A 15,465-nucleotide genomic window follows, 5' to 3' on the forward strand; every position below is an offset into this window, starting at 1 on the left:
CCTACGGCAGTGATGGATTACACTGAGGGAGCCGTGAATGGAGAGATACAAAAGGAACCGGCTTTCTTGCCACAACTGATGAGGGCTGCAGGATTCAATAGGTTCATGAGAAAAGGCAGGACAGATTTGTTTCTAGAGTCCTCCTGTGCCAAGAACTATTTATCCCGGCAATCATGAAGACCATTCCCGATATTCCTAAGATGACAACAAGCACAGAAGCAGGCAGATCGCTGGCACTGTATGGGTGAAGAGACCCTTAAACAACCCAGAAGCTGCTCCGATGCTGCACCTTTTGAACCGAGCGAACGTCCCGTCTGCACGGCAGGATGTGGGCTTCTCTCTGCAGCCCCGCTCTCAACTTCTGCCAGAGAATTCATTAACTCAACATCTCATATGTATTTATAGAAATGTAAGGGGCTTCATTTCTCACCTGCAGACTGAAACTGAGGGAATGGATTTCACAATGCATGGACTTGAAGCAAGAAAAGTACCAGGACCCGCTTCTTAAAAATAACAAAGACGGATCGTGTGAGCGCTGCAAGTATTCGTCGGGATAAACTGAAATATCTAGTCCATAAAGTTTGAGGGAAACTGTCTTTTGTCATCTCCGAGAGCCGCTTGACTTATTTGCAGGAGCTTATAGAACTGAACATTACCATTTTATTTTTCCAAATGATCATTTAATCAGTCTCTAGAAGGAATTGCTTTTCAAAAACATTCCAACAGTAATGTTTTTTGTTCCCTAAAGAAATCTATACAGCATTTCTCCGTATTCCCAATAGTTAGGAACATATTAAAGTATTTCATATCTTCTATGAAAGTTTTGTGGAAACGACATAATAGGTAATAGATGGAGTCAAACATTATGAAATGCAGGAGTCCCTTACATGTTTAATGTTGGCTTTATATTCACGGAACCACCATCAAAATAAACATTATTTTGTCTAGTTTACAGGGGGTTTTATTTTTAGTAAACTTAACAGAAACAAGCGTCATGACGTGTCAAGAGTCACAGGCTAATGTCACCTCAGAGAAAATACCATATATTTATTTTAAAACAAAATACCTTTAAGCCAGTAATAACCAATAGAACTGAAATGATACATATTATTTTTTATTTCTGAGCGAGCCGGTAGCAAATACCTCACGGGTCAGGGGCTGGGGACCACTGAATATAACAATTTAACTTTTAATGGTATAACTGCTACTTTAGCTAGTCGGCGTATTCATCCCAACATAACGTCCCTAATGGCGAAGGAATTCCACTCCTGGTTCTGAATATTGCATCTTTTTTGGAGTTTGTAGTACACATGAGATACCAGGACTGTGTGGTGATTGACTTATATAATTAAGAAAAATAATAATATGCATAATTTACTTAAAATGAATGTGTTGAATTAACCAAAATTAATTGTATTTTGAATCATTTTTTGGGGTAGAAAATCTCTTTTATGATGCCACTTGAATCATGAGTAGATTTGTGTGTATGTTTTTTATCTACTCACAAAAATATGTACAAATACTGTCCTGTATACTGACAGTAATGGTTAATAAAACTAAAGTCTGAAAGCGACAAAAACAACACCAGCCTCTTGACTTGGATCAATTTTGAGTTTGTCTAAAAATGGAGAGGGCTGCTCAAGTCTTAGAGCGGGAAGATGCATGTTTCTTGCTTCCGGCATCCAAGCAGAACAGTATTGTAAATGAGTAATTCATGTGTCATGTGACATTTGCTTTCATAGATTCATCACTAAGAACATAGGAGTGTGACCTCCCCGCACTGCAGGGTGCCTCCGTATGCTCTGGAATTATTGATAGGAACGTGGACGTGACCTTGTGGAGAGATGAGAGTGAGACAATATATCATGCATTTTTGCTGCATCTTTGCTTCACCCTCCATCAGTCTTGCTCCGCCTCCTCTGTAGCTGACAGAGATGCAGGGTAACAACAGTCTCAGCTGGTGAAGTGTGAGCTTCGCTGTGACGGACTGATGATGCACATGAAGACATTACCTTCATTGTTAGGTGAGACAAGCATTGTTTTGTTTGGGGGGCTTTTTTTAAGCCGCCCATCTTAATATTGCTAAATGCTTACACAGTCAGACTGTACAGATACACAAATATGAATACATCCTTATTGTTCCAAGCAATGCTTGTAACACAGCAGTAAAACGGCTAGATACAATAAATAAACTCGCCAAAAAATGTCACTGTAAACTCTGGGACATCGGCTTCTATTTCCTCCAAAAACCTTTGCCGTAATTTTGCTTTGAGTCAGGTCTTTACGCTGTCGTCTCCAACCCCTCACCAGCCATGACACATTAAATTGTTCAAAACTAAATAAAGTCGTCTTTAGTATCGGTTCCTTCGGCTCTAACGCTTTTCTGGAGGCCATTATGGACGTCATTTATTTGAACTGAGAGATCCTAAAATTGCTATATCTTAAAAAAATACATAATATTTATATTGCAGTATTAAAGAGAATATGAGTGAGGATAAAAAAAACCTTTACCTATATAAGTATATAAGAAATACTTTACAGATCAGATAAAATATTTAAAAGTTGTATCCAATATTTTCGATTCATTTTCATTCATACAATTCAACAATTGAATTAAATCCTCTTGTTATTCATCTTTTTAACATTTTGAAAATTATTATTGATCACAATTGAATATTAGTTAAATTTGGACATGAGTTGGCAGTAACGTTAGACCACTTTAGATGGATAAAGTCACCAAAAAAGAAAATAATTTTGTGCATAATGAACCCTACAAATGCAAAAATAACTTGTTTTTAAGTGATTGTTGTTGTGATACTTTCTTTGTTTTTTTAGTTAGATCAGCAGCGGACTAACCTTGGAAGCGGCTGATGGCAGGTGATTTATTTCTAGCTGAGTTGTGGCAAATGTCTCTATCGTTGAGGTCAAGGATCATTTCGTGTTATGTTTTATGTCTCAGCTGACTCATAATAAAGCTAAGGTTGAAAGCTGTTTATGTTCTGTAACTATAGGAATTGCCTGGACATTATTCCTTTGGATTACGGTGCTCTGGCTTCCACACAATTTATCCTTTTAAATAAGTTTATCATTGATTATCTGTAATGTCTTCATTTTACCCTTGTTGTATTTTTAGTTATGCTTTCAGCCGCGAGGCATCACTTTTTACAAGCACAAGGCAGAGTTATGTTACAGCGTTAAAATGATGGTCTGAGGAAGTGTGTATCAAACAAGCAAAGTGGTTTTCCAAAGTCACTGAGACTCACCTTGAGGCCACAGTCCTCCAAAAATATGCAACTTTGACAAGGTGATCTTGGGACAAGGTGGCTACGAGAGCGAGGATCTCCAAAGATAATAAATTCCTACCTGCCACTTCAATACATCTAAAGCGAACGTTTACAAGTAGCATCTTGTGTATGTTAGTTTGGATACACAACTGTCTTCTTGTTAAGGCTCTTTAGCTAAATAAGGTAAGGTAAGGTAAGGTAAAACTTTATTGATCCCTCAGGAGGTCTCCTTCGGGAAATTGTTTTTTACCAATAGCCAGCAATTTTTCATAAACAATAAAATAAAAAATAAAAAATAATACATAAAAAATAAAATAAGAAGAAGAACAAAAAGAGGAAGAACAAGATGACACAATCTAAGTCTAAAGATAAAGATAAAGAACATAGGTCAAAGAAAAACAACAAAGACAAAGGATACAAAGACTAACATGGAACAGAACATCCAGATACTCTCACTCCACTCCTGCCCCCGAACTCAGAATTGTACAATTTAATAGCCCGAGGAATGAATGAGTCCCTGAGTCTATTTGTTTTTCACCAGGGTAGGAGCATTCGTGCACTCATTCTGCTTCTCTGCTCACTGATGACAGTGTTCAGAGGATGACTGTCATCATCCATGATGGACAGTAGTTTGTTCAATGATCTCCTCTCAGCAACTGTCACCAGTGAGTCCAGCTTCATTCCAACCACAGAACCAGCCTTTGTATATAATAATAATAATAATAAATAATGTGCTGGTCTGGCAGCACGTTTGTTTACCAACAGCTCTGATACAGCGTAACATCTCCCAGTAGAAGAAAACACATGCACTCTCAACTCAACCAATGAGGCGCCTGGTTTCTGGAGCAAATAAATTCCCTGTTGGAGGAACGACTGTTATGAATGAGTTGCTGAGAGAGAGGGATGAACTTCCCGTTTCCCCCCTTCAACCCTCCGCTTTGAGTAACAAAGACACGGAGGCTTGTCCTACTTTTGTGGGAGAGGAATGGGGTTCGGTAGCAGAACCCGGGGGACCCTCGGTGTGGGGCTTTCACGGCTGCTGTGTTAACAGTCTCGGAGCTGGGGAAGGCACCCGCAGGAAATCTACCAACTGTGTAATGATGAAGGGTCGGGAAGCTGTGAAGGGTTCTTCATATTGATTATGTTAGCTGAGACATCAGACTGTTGTTGTCGGGGGAAGATACATCCTGTTGTCATGTGTCGCACAGTTCGACCTGTTAGACAGAGTCGGTGGGAGAAAAGTTACTGATAAAATTTAAAATATATATATATATCTACACCTATATCTTGATCTATATCAAGATAGGATGGATAGATTGATGGATGGATGGATAGATGGATGGATATATATATATATATATATATAGATATTTGTACAGGTATAGATAGACCACAATTTAACACTATTAAAGCACTGAGACTAAGCATACCTCAACCAAGGAGCCATTAAATGAATGTTAAAACAAAAAAACCTTTAATGATTGCCTTACGAATGAAAATGATTTTTCCCCAATATTTACAACAAGGTAGCATTAGCTTGTTAGCATTCCAGATTTGTCCAAAATAAATGCAATATCATTTATCAATCCTTTAGAATTATTGTATAAACAATTAAACAACATTTTACCAACGTTAAATGGGAGCTGATTAATTTTAGTGATTGGAGTGTTTCACAAGTTTGGTGAGCAGTTAAAGGCCATTCAAGTTATAATAAAAATTAAAGAAAAATCTCCACCAACCAAATCTACTGTTCTGTACTTTCTCCCATCATCAAATTCTTAGCAACACGTTCATCCTTTTTTACGTTATCTTGCCAACGGATGGACTGAGCTAATAAAAAACAGAAAGAATATCATATTTTCTACTTTTTCGGTTATCAACAACTGATTGAAGGACCTGAGATATGTAAAACAATGAGCACATCTTTCTATTTTATTTCAATTGTACACATAAAGGCGATGCTGGAAACTTATTCCCAACTTATACTTTCCTGTCAGCTCTTCATTAACTTCCCATAATCCACCGGGCTCACTGACCCAGAAAATCCGCCAATAAAAGAGACTCCATAACGAGTTCCACACGTGACGTCGCGTCGGTGAGTCGCCTCGCCACCTCTGCAGCCGACGCTCACAAACCTAGCTATTTCAATTAAAATAGTTTAGCGCTTTTAAATTGACATGTTATCACTCACAGACACTCGAGTTTTCCTCGGCAGCGACAGACACAGGAGGGGATGATGAAGGAGGCTAATTCTGGCTCACCAAGTCCAAGTCTTTGTTTTTTTTAAAAGCTCTCCAAAGTGTGGATTAAAAAAAAAGCTTGTGTGCATCCAGTGCATTAATGACTTCACATATTAAGTCTGGAGGCTCGTTGAGTTTGTTATTAGCATAAGTGGCAACGAAATGAGACGTTTATCGGAAGCTTAAAATTTAGTACCAGGACGATGAACCCCCGACTGGACAAACAATTATCTTTCTTTACTTTTTAAGTATTTATCAAAAGCTTATTCATTCAGTCCAATTCAATAAAAACCTGCCGCCCATGTTAGCAGCAGACCCCAGACACCTCCTTTCTTCCCTCACAGACACCACACCAATAATGTAAGAATTTCAAAATCTTCCACACACTTTTTGAAGCTCTTCACAACCATAAGTCTCTATATCTGCCCAGACGCTTTCATCTCTACACACTTTTTGAGATACTTCTCTTTCTCACTGCACTCTCAGCCAGCCGGACCATTATGGTGGGAAGAGCATTTTAGTGGAGCAGACCCAGTCTATGTGACTCTACCCACCCATGTTCTCATCCCAAATCTGCTTTTTAGATCCGCATCAAACTCTTTTCATCCGCTTCAAATATGTCTACACTACCTCAATCCTTTCTACATTCCAAGGAACAGCGTGTCCTGGAATTGTGACGAATCCCACAAATAAGGATCAAGTTCCCATTTAAACAAATGCTCCACACTATGGTACTGAACATCAATCAGAGCCAGAGGACAATGGACTCCGTTTTCTGGACGGTCTTTGCGCCAACCCTCATCTATTATCATGAACTCTGGCTCAGAACCAGGATACGTAAGTTAGAGATCAGGTGAAGAGCAGAGACCACATACTGGACCAGGACCAGCTGGAGAGAATACATCTCCACTGTGTGAGACTGTCTAGCGTTTCTTCTTCAAATGAGCTGGTGTTTTTATTTTTTTACTTAGTTTGTTAAAGGGCAACTACAGTAAAAACCCAACTTTCCTGAGTCTTCCTCTCCAAGATGCAGTAAGTCCCTCATCATGACCATGTTTTGAACTTATTACTTTATGAAGTTCTCCCCCCGACTGGAATCTTGACGAACGAGAGGTTACGAGAGCAGAGTCTGTTATGACGTAATAATGGCTTCACTCCTCCTCCAGCCAGCTGTAATCACGCCCCGCTTTGTTTATACAAATTATTCCAAGTGCCTTGGAAGTGGAGACTTACAGGATTGATGACACCCAATGACAAACCCTGATGCTTGACCAATCACAGCAGAGTGGGCATGGTTATGGTAAACAAGATTTAATCTCCAGAAAAACAAGTGTTTTCAGTGGGCTGGGCTTAAGATCATTTTTTAATGTAAATATTTCAATGAAAAGAGAGTTTTGTACAAACAGACAGACACTGATGAGTAAAATATATCCAATATCTATTTAAGACACACTTAAATCAACACATTAGTTGCTCTTTTGTCAAAGCAGTCTCATAAAGTTTAGTCATTTGATTGTAGCTTGCGTTTCAAGGTTCAAGTCAAGGTTTTCCTTTTAAGCTGCAGCACAGAAAAGCAAACAAGTGAGTAAAGAAAGTTGAAAAATATTTTTAAATTCGATGAAATTGAAAACGACAACAAAACATGTTCATTTCAAGGGATCACCTCATTGAAATCAATTTTAAGAAAAAAAGTAAAATAATAAACCAAAACTGTTTTGTTACATGACCTTCACTACACCTCTTCAGTGTTTATGTAATGAGAAAAATCATAACCACCAATAAATAACCAACCAAATCAACATAACTTACCTCGACGAAAACTTAAATTCTAAGCGATATAAAGATATAATAATATAATAATGGTGGTCAGATCTGTTGCATGTGCCTCTATATTGTCTTGTTGCTGTTGTGCATCATGTACTGAATATTTAATGATTTCCTCTGGGGTACATCGTGCTCCATGTTTACTTTCTTGTCATTAAATCGGCGACGGTATTAGATGACAATCTTGAGGTACTGACAAGTGGAATGTTATTTCTGGAGCTCACCGTGAACCAACATAGTTATAATTCAACCTCTTTTCTATGTTTCTGTTTCATTTTCTTTATAGTAAGCAGCTAAAATGGCAGCAAATAGACAAAGAATATATCGCCATGATCTGTACGCAAAGATAAAACCTCTCTCTCTGCTCGATCAGCTTAAGAGTTTCTGTTGATGTGCGCTTGAATCTCTCGAGTCAGCTTTAATAACCTCGCAAGCTGCTCGGAACCTTTACGAAGTCTTGACACTCGACCAGAGGGCAGACAAAAAGGCTCCCTCGTCGCCCCCCCACCCCAACATTCCATCACCACCAGTGGCTGAGATAAAGATGTCAGACTCTGCTTAATCACAAGTCTTTTTCTTGTCGCCAGAAAGCACGAGACACAACTTACATTGAGCTCTACAGACTTCTTGATGAATAAGATGTTCATGTTTTTATCCGGCTTTGAGCTTGTTAGAACTCCAATAGCGGCTGGTGTTTTAAACATGACCGAAGAGAGAAAGACGAAAAGATCTCAGTGTCATCGTCTTTGTCTTCTTGTGCTAATAACAATTTGGTACCTAGATACTGGGCTGTGTCCCAAACCGCGCACTGCTGCACTTAAACCCTAATATTTTGTGTGCACAAGTGCGTCCCAATGTACTGCGCAATGAGCACTCAATTGATGCACTTAAACTGCCAGAAAATTGAGTGTAGAACGACACTTTCCACTCTTAATGACCGCCATCTTAGTGATGTAGATCAGGGGTCCCCAACCTTTTTTTGCACCACAGACCGGTTTAATGTCGCGGACCGGTGCAAGTACCATTTCAGTCCAAGCATTTCCTACATAATGACAAGACACGTCACAAACGCTAACATCTCTTCAAAAGCTTTTTTATGATTAAACAAAACAAATAAATCATTCAATATTAATGTGAAATAAGTGTCCTTCAATCGCACAATTGCAGTTATAGTCACTTTTCAAAACATTTTTTAAAGCCTTTAGCATTTGCAATGTGTGACGTCACCATGTAGGGAGTATCCGGAGTTGGGGAACACTCACGTAGATGACGCTAAACAGAAGCTACGTCTCTGACGACGTGTCTTCGGAGCAGATACCGGCATAAATATCTCAAGAAAACTCTAATTTTGTCACAAAACAACAGTAATAACAAAGTGTTCCAACAGCTGGTTTCAATCAGTGTTAAAAAGTAGTAGAAGAAGAAGCTGTGTGTAGCGACATTTTTTGTTTTGATATAGTACTACCTGTCGGAAATTTGCGCACCGGGCAAGTATATGCACTGTCTTAAAGTGTACTGTAAACCAGTGCACGATTTGAGACACAACTTAAGTCTCCTACTAGTTACCGGCTAGTCGTCCAGAAGGCATCAAATTAGATAGTTAACTGAACTGCCTCCTATATATACCGAACAACAGCGGCTTTACCGCTGAGAGCCTCTTCCAGGTCTCTATGCCTCTCACTCTAAAAATTATTTCGGACACTCGTTTTTGCAAACCTGTTCTTTCGTTAGGGTAGGGACAGGGATCGACCGGTACTTTGTCTCTTTGCTAAATTGTCTTTTTACCACCAGAGATTTTTGCTGTCCCGCATAACTTTTAAAGGCATCCCAATTTACATGTCGATCACAAGCTTCGTTCTTCCCTCACTTGTGAACAAAACCCCTGAGATAGATACTCCTCCACTTGGGGCAGGATCCGATCCACGACCCAAAGAGGGGCCACTCATCTTATTCCGGTTGAGAACGATGCTCCAGCGATCACAGTGTGAATGTTCCTTTAACACCCTGCCTCCAACACCAATTGTGGTTGTAATTCAGGAGCCAAAATGTAGTGGTAAGCATAATTATTAATTCTAAACTATTGCACTTACCAAGCAAATGAGCTAGATTTATCTGTTTTAAGTGTCCTACACGTTTAAAGTTGGCAGAGTTGACTCCTAGTTTACAAATGGTTGTCAGTACAAGATTCCAGCCTGATGTATTTTCTTCTATTATTCCATATTTAGCTCCTAGAGTGCAAATATTTGCCTGTTTACAACTTTTATTTTGCTTTAGTTTTCTCAAAGTAATTCTGGACAATTTAGTCATTGTGGCATCCACGGCCGTCCTGCTTTTTCCATAATGCATTGCTGTCTGTGGAGCTTTTGTTCCACTCAGTTACCACCTGATTCCGCTCATTATCCCGGCTCCTGAAATAGTGCAGGCCTATTAATTCGCCTTTAATCAAGAACCTGGTTCATTAAATCAAGATGAGTCCCAGTCGCCGGCGGGGAAGGAGCTTTCAGAACCCCTCATTGTGGTGGAAAGACCATCCTGACCTGTGCGAGGGAAAAACGTCTTGATGAAAACCTGAACATCCGAGCGTTCGAGCTGAGGCCGGTGCAGCGTGACGGTGATTAATGAATCTGGATTTTTACATTCAGGGAGCACATCTAGTCCGATCAATAATTAATTTTGGCTTTCTCAAATATGTTGGTGGTCTATTAATATAAAAGGTTAGACCTTTTGGAAGAGTGGAATCTGAAATTGGTCCCCGATTAAATATATATGTACAGTATATTCGAACTAGATATCTTGTATTTTTACACCACAAAAACACCAACTACACCTACAGGTCAGTTATTACCCGTAATTTGACAAGACTTCTTGTAAACCATTTTTTAATTCAGAATAACTCTATTAATCAATAGATAAAGATACTTAAAGTGATGGTTCACCCAAAATACTTGCCCTCATGTCGCCTAAGGCTGGGATTATTTTTAGAGTAATCTGTCTCTTTTAGGAGTTGTAGGCAAAAATCTATGTCCGTATGACGGTCGCGAACTGCGCTAATTTTCTTCGTCATAGCATATTAACCTTTTAGCTTCTACTAAAAACAAGCTTAAAATATAAAATTGTCTCATTTTCTAAGAACAATTCCTCATATAGTGGCTTTAATACAAATGGACGTTACAGACAAGCAGTGCGGAGGTATTTGGAACTTTTTAAGTGTCTTTTTGGACGAGGAAAGCGAATATAATGAGGACTGTTGACGACCATCATGCTATAACTTCAGAACACACAGATGCTACACAACATAGACAATCAGGAAGCTCCCTTGAGTGTTTCCTGTCAGTGTAGCATGTAAGCTTTTATTTTTTTGCTACAAACAAGCTTATGAATATTTTCATGTCGAGGCTTCAATACAAGAGGGACGTTATAGACGAGCAGTATGGAGGTATTTGGATGATTTTAAGTGTCTTTTTGGATGAGGAAAGCGAATAAAATGAGGACTGTTCACGACCGTCATGCTACACAACATGTACAAACAGGAAGCTCCCTCGAGTGTTTCCTGTCAGTGTAGCATGTTAGCCTTTTAGCCTTTTCTACAAACAAGCTTATGAATATTTTCATGTCAAGGCTTCAATACAAGCGGGACGTAAAGGACGAGCAGTATGGAGGTATTTGGAAGTTTTTCTTTTTAAGTCAAATTGAGCTCTGTTCGCGAGCGCCATATAGACATATATTTCTTCCTTTAACGCCAAAAAGACACAGATTACTCTGAAAAAAATAACGCCAACCCTTGGTCGGGAGTGACTAGAGAATGACAGAAAATTGAATTTCGGCTGAACTGTCACTTTAAGAAACTCCAAAAGGCTATTAGTTTGTATTCTTGGTTTCTATTTTTATCGTAGCACAACGATGCTAACTAGCTTGTAGTAGCTACCATTGGTTAGGACCCCGGGGCCGCCAATTAATGTTGCCCTATGAACTCCACGCATCTGTAGTTTATAATCGCTCCATTCTTGGTGAAGGGAATGTCGATGGAAAAATTCTTGAAATGTGGCAGAGTTTCAGTCAGGAATGGCAGGAAAATGAGCAAGAAAGAAGGGCAAGAGTGAAGATGAGAGAGCTAATGAGGGGAGGTGCGAGTAGGAGGAAGAATCTAATGCCTCATAACCACAAAAGAAACGGAAGTGTCCGAATCAAACCGCCGAAGTCACGCGGCTCAAAATACTGAAGACTGAAGTCGACATTAAAAGAGAAGACATCGATCAATCGGCCGTAACATCCTCCAAAGACGTCACCTGAGGGACTGAAGAATGCTAATCTAATTACGCAATCGTGTCGCTCTTAACGAAGCAAATATCCAAAGGCCGTTCAGTGTCTCTCTCATGAATCCAGAGACACACGGTAATTACATTCACCGTAAACACAGAAAAAAGCAACCGCCAGAATATTACGACGTCGGCAATTTGTGATGTAAGAGGGTGAAGCCTGAAGGAGCCTCCTTGACACTGAACCCCGAGCTATGAGTCTGTTTTTTTTTACCAGTGTTTCAGTTCACCTGGACGAGATGACGATGACGCCTCACATGATGAACATCCCGTCGTCGCATTAGAAACTGCTTCATAACTTGCGAGAACAAACGTGGATCAAAAAAGCTACTTTTCTGTATCTTGAAGTCACACTACTAATGAGGGCACAGCCAGCACTCTGGCGACTTCTCTCATCTGCCCCTCCGAGGGGAAAAGCTTCCGACCGACCGGGACATATCTGCTCCTCTGGTTACTTCTGGCCGTGAACTCTGTGCTATCAGAAGCTTTTTAAGAGCTGAAAATAAGACGTTAGGGACAAGATCCTGCTCGCCAAATTAAGAGACTGTTTAGCTAACAGTGCAGGATCAGGTTGACCGGTGTTGTCTTCACGAAATAGGAACACTTATAGTCAAAAGTGCTGACTTCTGACACAATGGATGAGACCCTGTTATGGCTCATAGATGCTTCTCCCGTCATAATCCTGTTAGAGCAGGTTAAAAATGACGACTCATCCCATCAGCGGACCTTCATCTGCTGGCACTGCACTTTGGTCGACCAATAAAGTCAACTTAGGGTTCTATAAAAGCTCATCTTAGCTGGCGAGGAGCTCGGTAAACTGGCAGGAACCCAGACCAGAGCATCTCTTTCTCCGGGTCTAAGCGTTCAAACAATGAAAATAGTTCAAATTATTCTGCTGGGAAAGACAAATGATCAGGTAATAACTTTGTAATTCCTATGTCTAAGTGGTTAAAGAATATGCACAGTTTATTATTATATATTGTACATTATTATTACACTATTGGTCCTCTAAAGACATGACAAAAGTGATTTGGGGTGAACCCTAACCAGATACACCAGAACTCGATTCACTTAAGGCGCACTTAGGCAACACACACCACTGCCAAGGAACTCATTTTCAACACAACGTCCAATAAAATAAATAAAACAACGACATGATTTTGATATTTGTGTAGACTCACAACAAAAGTGTAGTTTCCTCTCCGGGAATGAACTTCTAAAACATGTTTTCAAATCAATAAGGACTAGATAGTAAGCAGCACATGACGGGTGATACAGTTGAATGAGTTAATGGTTTGCTCTTTTATAAAGTCAAGTTTTTATGTGTTTGCTAATTCTGGCAGTAGTTAGAGGCCATACAAGTGAATGAAGACACTTCCAATATCTCCCTGGGTCCAGATGAACCTTCAGAAAACCACCAAAATCAAATCAATTCTACGTTGAAACCTTTTCTGAAAATTTCATTAACAGCAATTCAGTACTTTCTGAGTTTTGTTGTTTGCAACGAACGACTCACAATATAATTATAATCTCTACGGTGGATGTAATAAAAGCTTCAGGCAACATCAGTTTCATTACATTTTTATGTTTTTGTTCTTTCTTGTTTTTATACTTTAGCTTTTATCGTCACTCAAACTTTATGATATTCATTTAATATCCAACATATGTTAACTGTCATTTACAGACTGTTTAATTGATCATCAATGTTAAATAGTACTTTTCTTTTCCAGTCTTTGTAGCTCTAATGATCCACATAGTTTGTACGATCAATAATATATTTTATCTTTGTTCTGAACGGAGGTGGTCAGCAGTTGGAGGCCAAACAAGTAAGTGACTAATCCTTTCAAAACTGTCCTCGAACCAGATGAAAGTACAGTCCATTGTCAAAATCAAATCACTTGTAAAAGTTTCATTTAAAAAAAACAACAACAACTTTCTACTACTTTTTGATTTCTTCTTCTTAAATACAAGTGAGAGTAGAAATGTGACACAATGAAACACTAGTTTGGCAAATTATTTTGCACTTAAATGTAAAAAAAATGAACAAGGGCTGTCTGTGAATAAGGTGATGAGACTAATAAGGAAATATTATCTTTACCACAACTAAACACATAACAAAATGCTCCTGCTTTGTTTCCTTTCATCACCTTACTTCCACCTAAAAGAACTCATCTGGACATCACCAAAACTTTTAGCACCTTTGCTAACATATGCACACAAACTGGACCCCAAGGAGAAAAGGGATATCAGGGTAAAATGCATCGGTTATGCAAGAGAGCATCGCTGCAGAAGAGCCACTTTCACCAACACATGGAGCATCTGCTCGGTTAGAAAAGAAGGAGCAGCTCCTCATTTCAACGCAGACAGTCATGACTTCATGCACGTGGAGGGAAACAGCCAGAGATAATTGAAACATCAAGGAATGGAACATGGAAAAGTGTGATTATGGGAAGGGGCATGTACATGTGACATGCTCTTTCATTATACACCCCATCACTCAGTGGGGAGGTATTTCCACTGACCCCTGACTAACACGGTTATTCACACACAAATACAGTCGGCTTTTTCTTCTCCATGCATTTTCAATGAACGCTTCTCCTTCAGTTATACACCATCAAATATTAACTCTTTGACTTTAATACTGGCGTTATTACATAAATCCCTGAGGCGAAGTATGCGAGTCAAGTGTGTATGAACAAAACAAAAAAAAAACTCACAATCTAGCAGATTGATTCTTGTGATTTATAATGAATGTGCTGGAGAAGAAAACAAGATTTTCCTCATATAAAAAGAGTGGAGTTTTGCTGCACCCGTGATGTAACAGGAGTTTTTTAAGTATTAAAATTCAGCATTAAGAAATGGATCGTGTGTTTAAGTTTGAATGAGTTTGACTCATAAAGAAAATGTGTTTTTTAAACGTGTTATAATTACAGTTTAATTACTCTTGTGTTGTGGTGACTGTTCTAGAGAATGTATGGTCGCATATTAAAAGTGTCCCCTGAAGTCAACAAAAAAAGCATGCAGGTGAGTGTCTTACCTGTAAGTGCCCCTGGTACATATTGAGCCCCCCTTCTGTCGCGGATCGCTCCGTCACTATTCTGGACTCGGGACTTGCCAGGCTGACAGCGAAAAGTCTTGACAAGAAAATATTATAATAATAATAAAAAAATAAAGATATATACGAGAGCGAGTGAGAGGAGCTGTTCTCCTCGTCGGGTCCTGAATCGGAACAGCGAGGTGCAGCCGGTGCTGAGGGAAGTCAGATGATAATAAAAAATAAAAAATAAAAATAAAAACAATAAAAACAAACCGTCGCTGTTTTTTAGGTTTTCATCTTGAACGCGGTGTGGTGTTTCTCTCCGGCTTCATCTACTTCCCTTTCCGGACTCCTGCTGGTCCTTCCAGTGCGATCCTCTTCCCTGTTACTAACCCAGCCCCCCGGTGCATCCCGCTCTACCGATGGACACCGCTAGTGGGCGCCCTACACCATTTCACAAACTCGCCAAAATATATAACCGGATTTTTAAAAAAAAGAATGCAAGTCAGCGATCACACACTGCTTATATAAGTTTAATTAATTTACATTTATAAAAATGATCTCTAATAACGTTCGATTAATCATCAATATGTGTCACATTGAGTCCAGTGTGTGTGTGTGGGAGCAATATGGACGTGAGGAACTCAATTTTTATTTATTTCTCTTCCCCTCAGGGCTACAAACCAATGCATGTCTCGTTGCAATTCAAATCTGTATTTATTATTTACTCTCCATGTGTTTTAATTTTGATGAATGTGTTCCTC

The 15,465-nt window shown here is 39.3% G+C and overlaps 1 protein-coding gene across 2 annotated transcripts in view; it reads right to left on the reverse strand.

The window, feature by feature from the left end:
* Positions 1 to 15,120, reverse strand: part of pex5la (peroxisomal biogenesis factor 5-like a) — a 97,558-nt gene extending 82,438 nt beyond the window's left edge. For both annotated transcript variants that reach the window (XM_087783629.1, XM_087783628.1), the window contains exon 1: positions 14,702 to 15,120. In XM_087783629.1, coding sequence (XP_087639755.1) covers positions 14,702 to 14,722 — 21 coding nt within the window. In that variant the 5' untranslated portion in view covers positions 14,723 to 15,120. The remainder of the gene's footprint in view (positions 1 to 14,701) is intronic.
* Positions 15,121 to 15,465: the final 345 nt, after the last annotated feature.

Source organism: Callionymus lyra, chromosome 2, assembly GCF_982586985.1.
Source record: "Callionymus lyra chromosome 2, fCalLyr1.hap1.1, whole genome shotgun sequence".
In the NCBI taxonomy this organism is placed as follows: domain Eukaryota; kingdom Metazoa; phylum Chordata; class Actinopteri; order Syngnathiformes; family Callionymidae; genus Callionymus; species Callionymus lyra.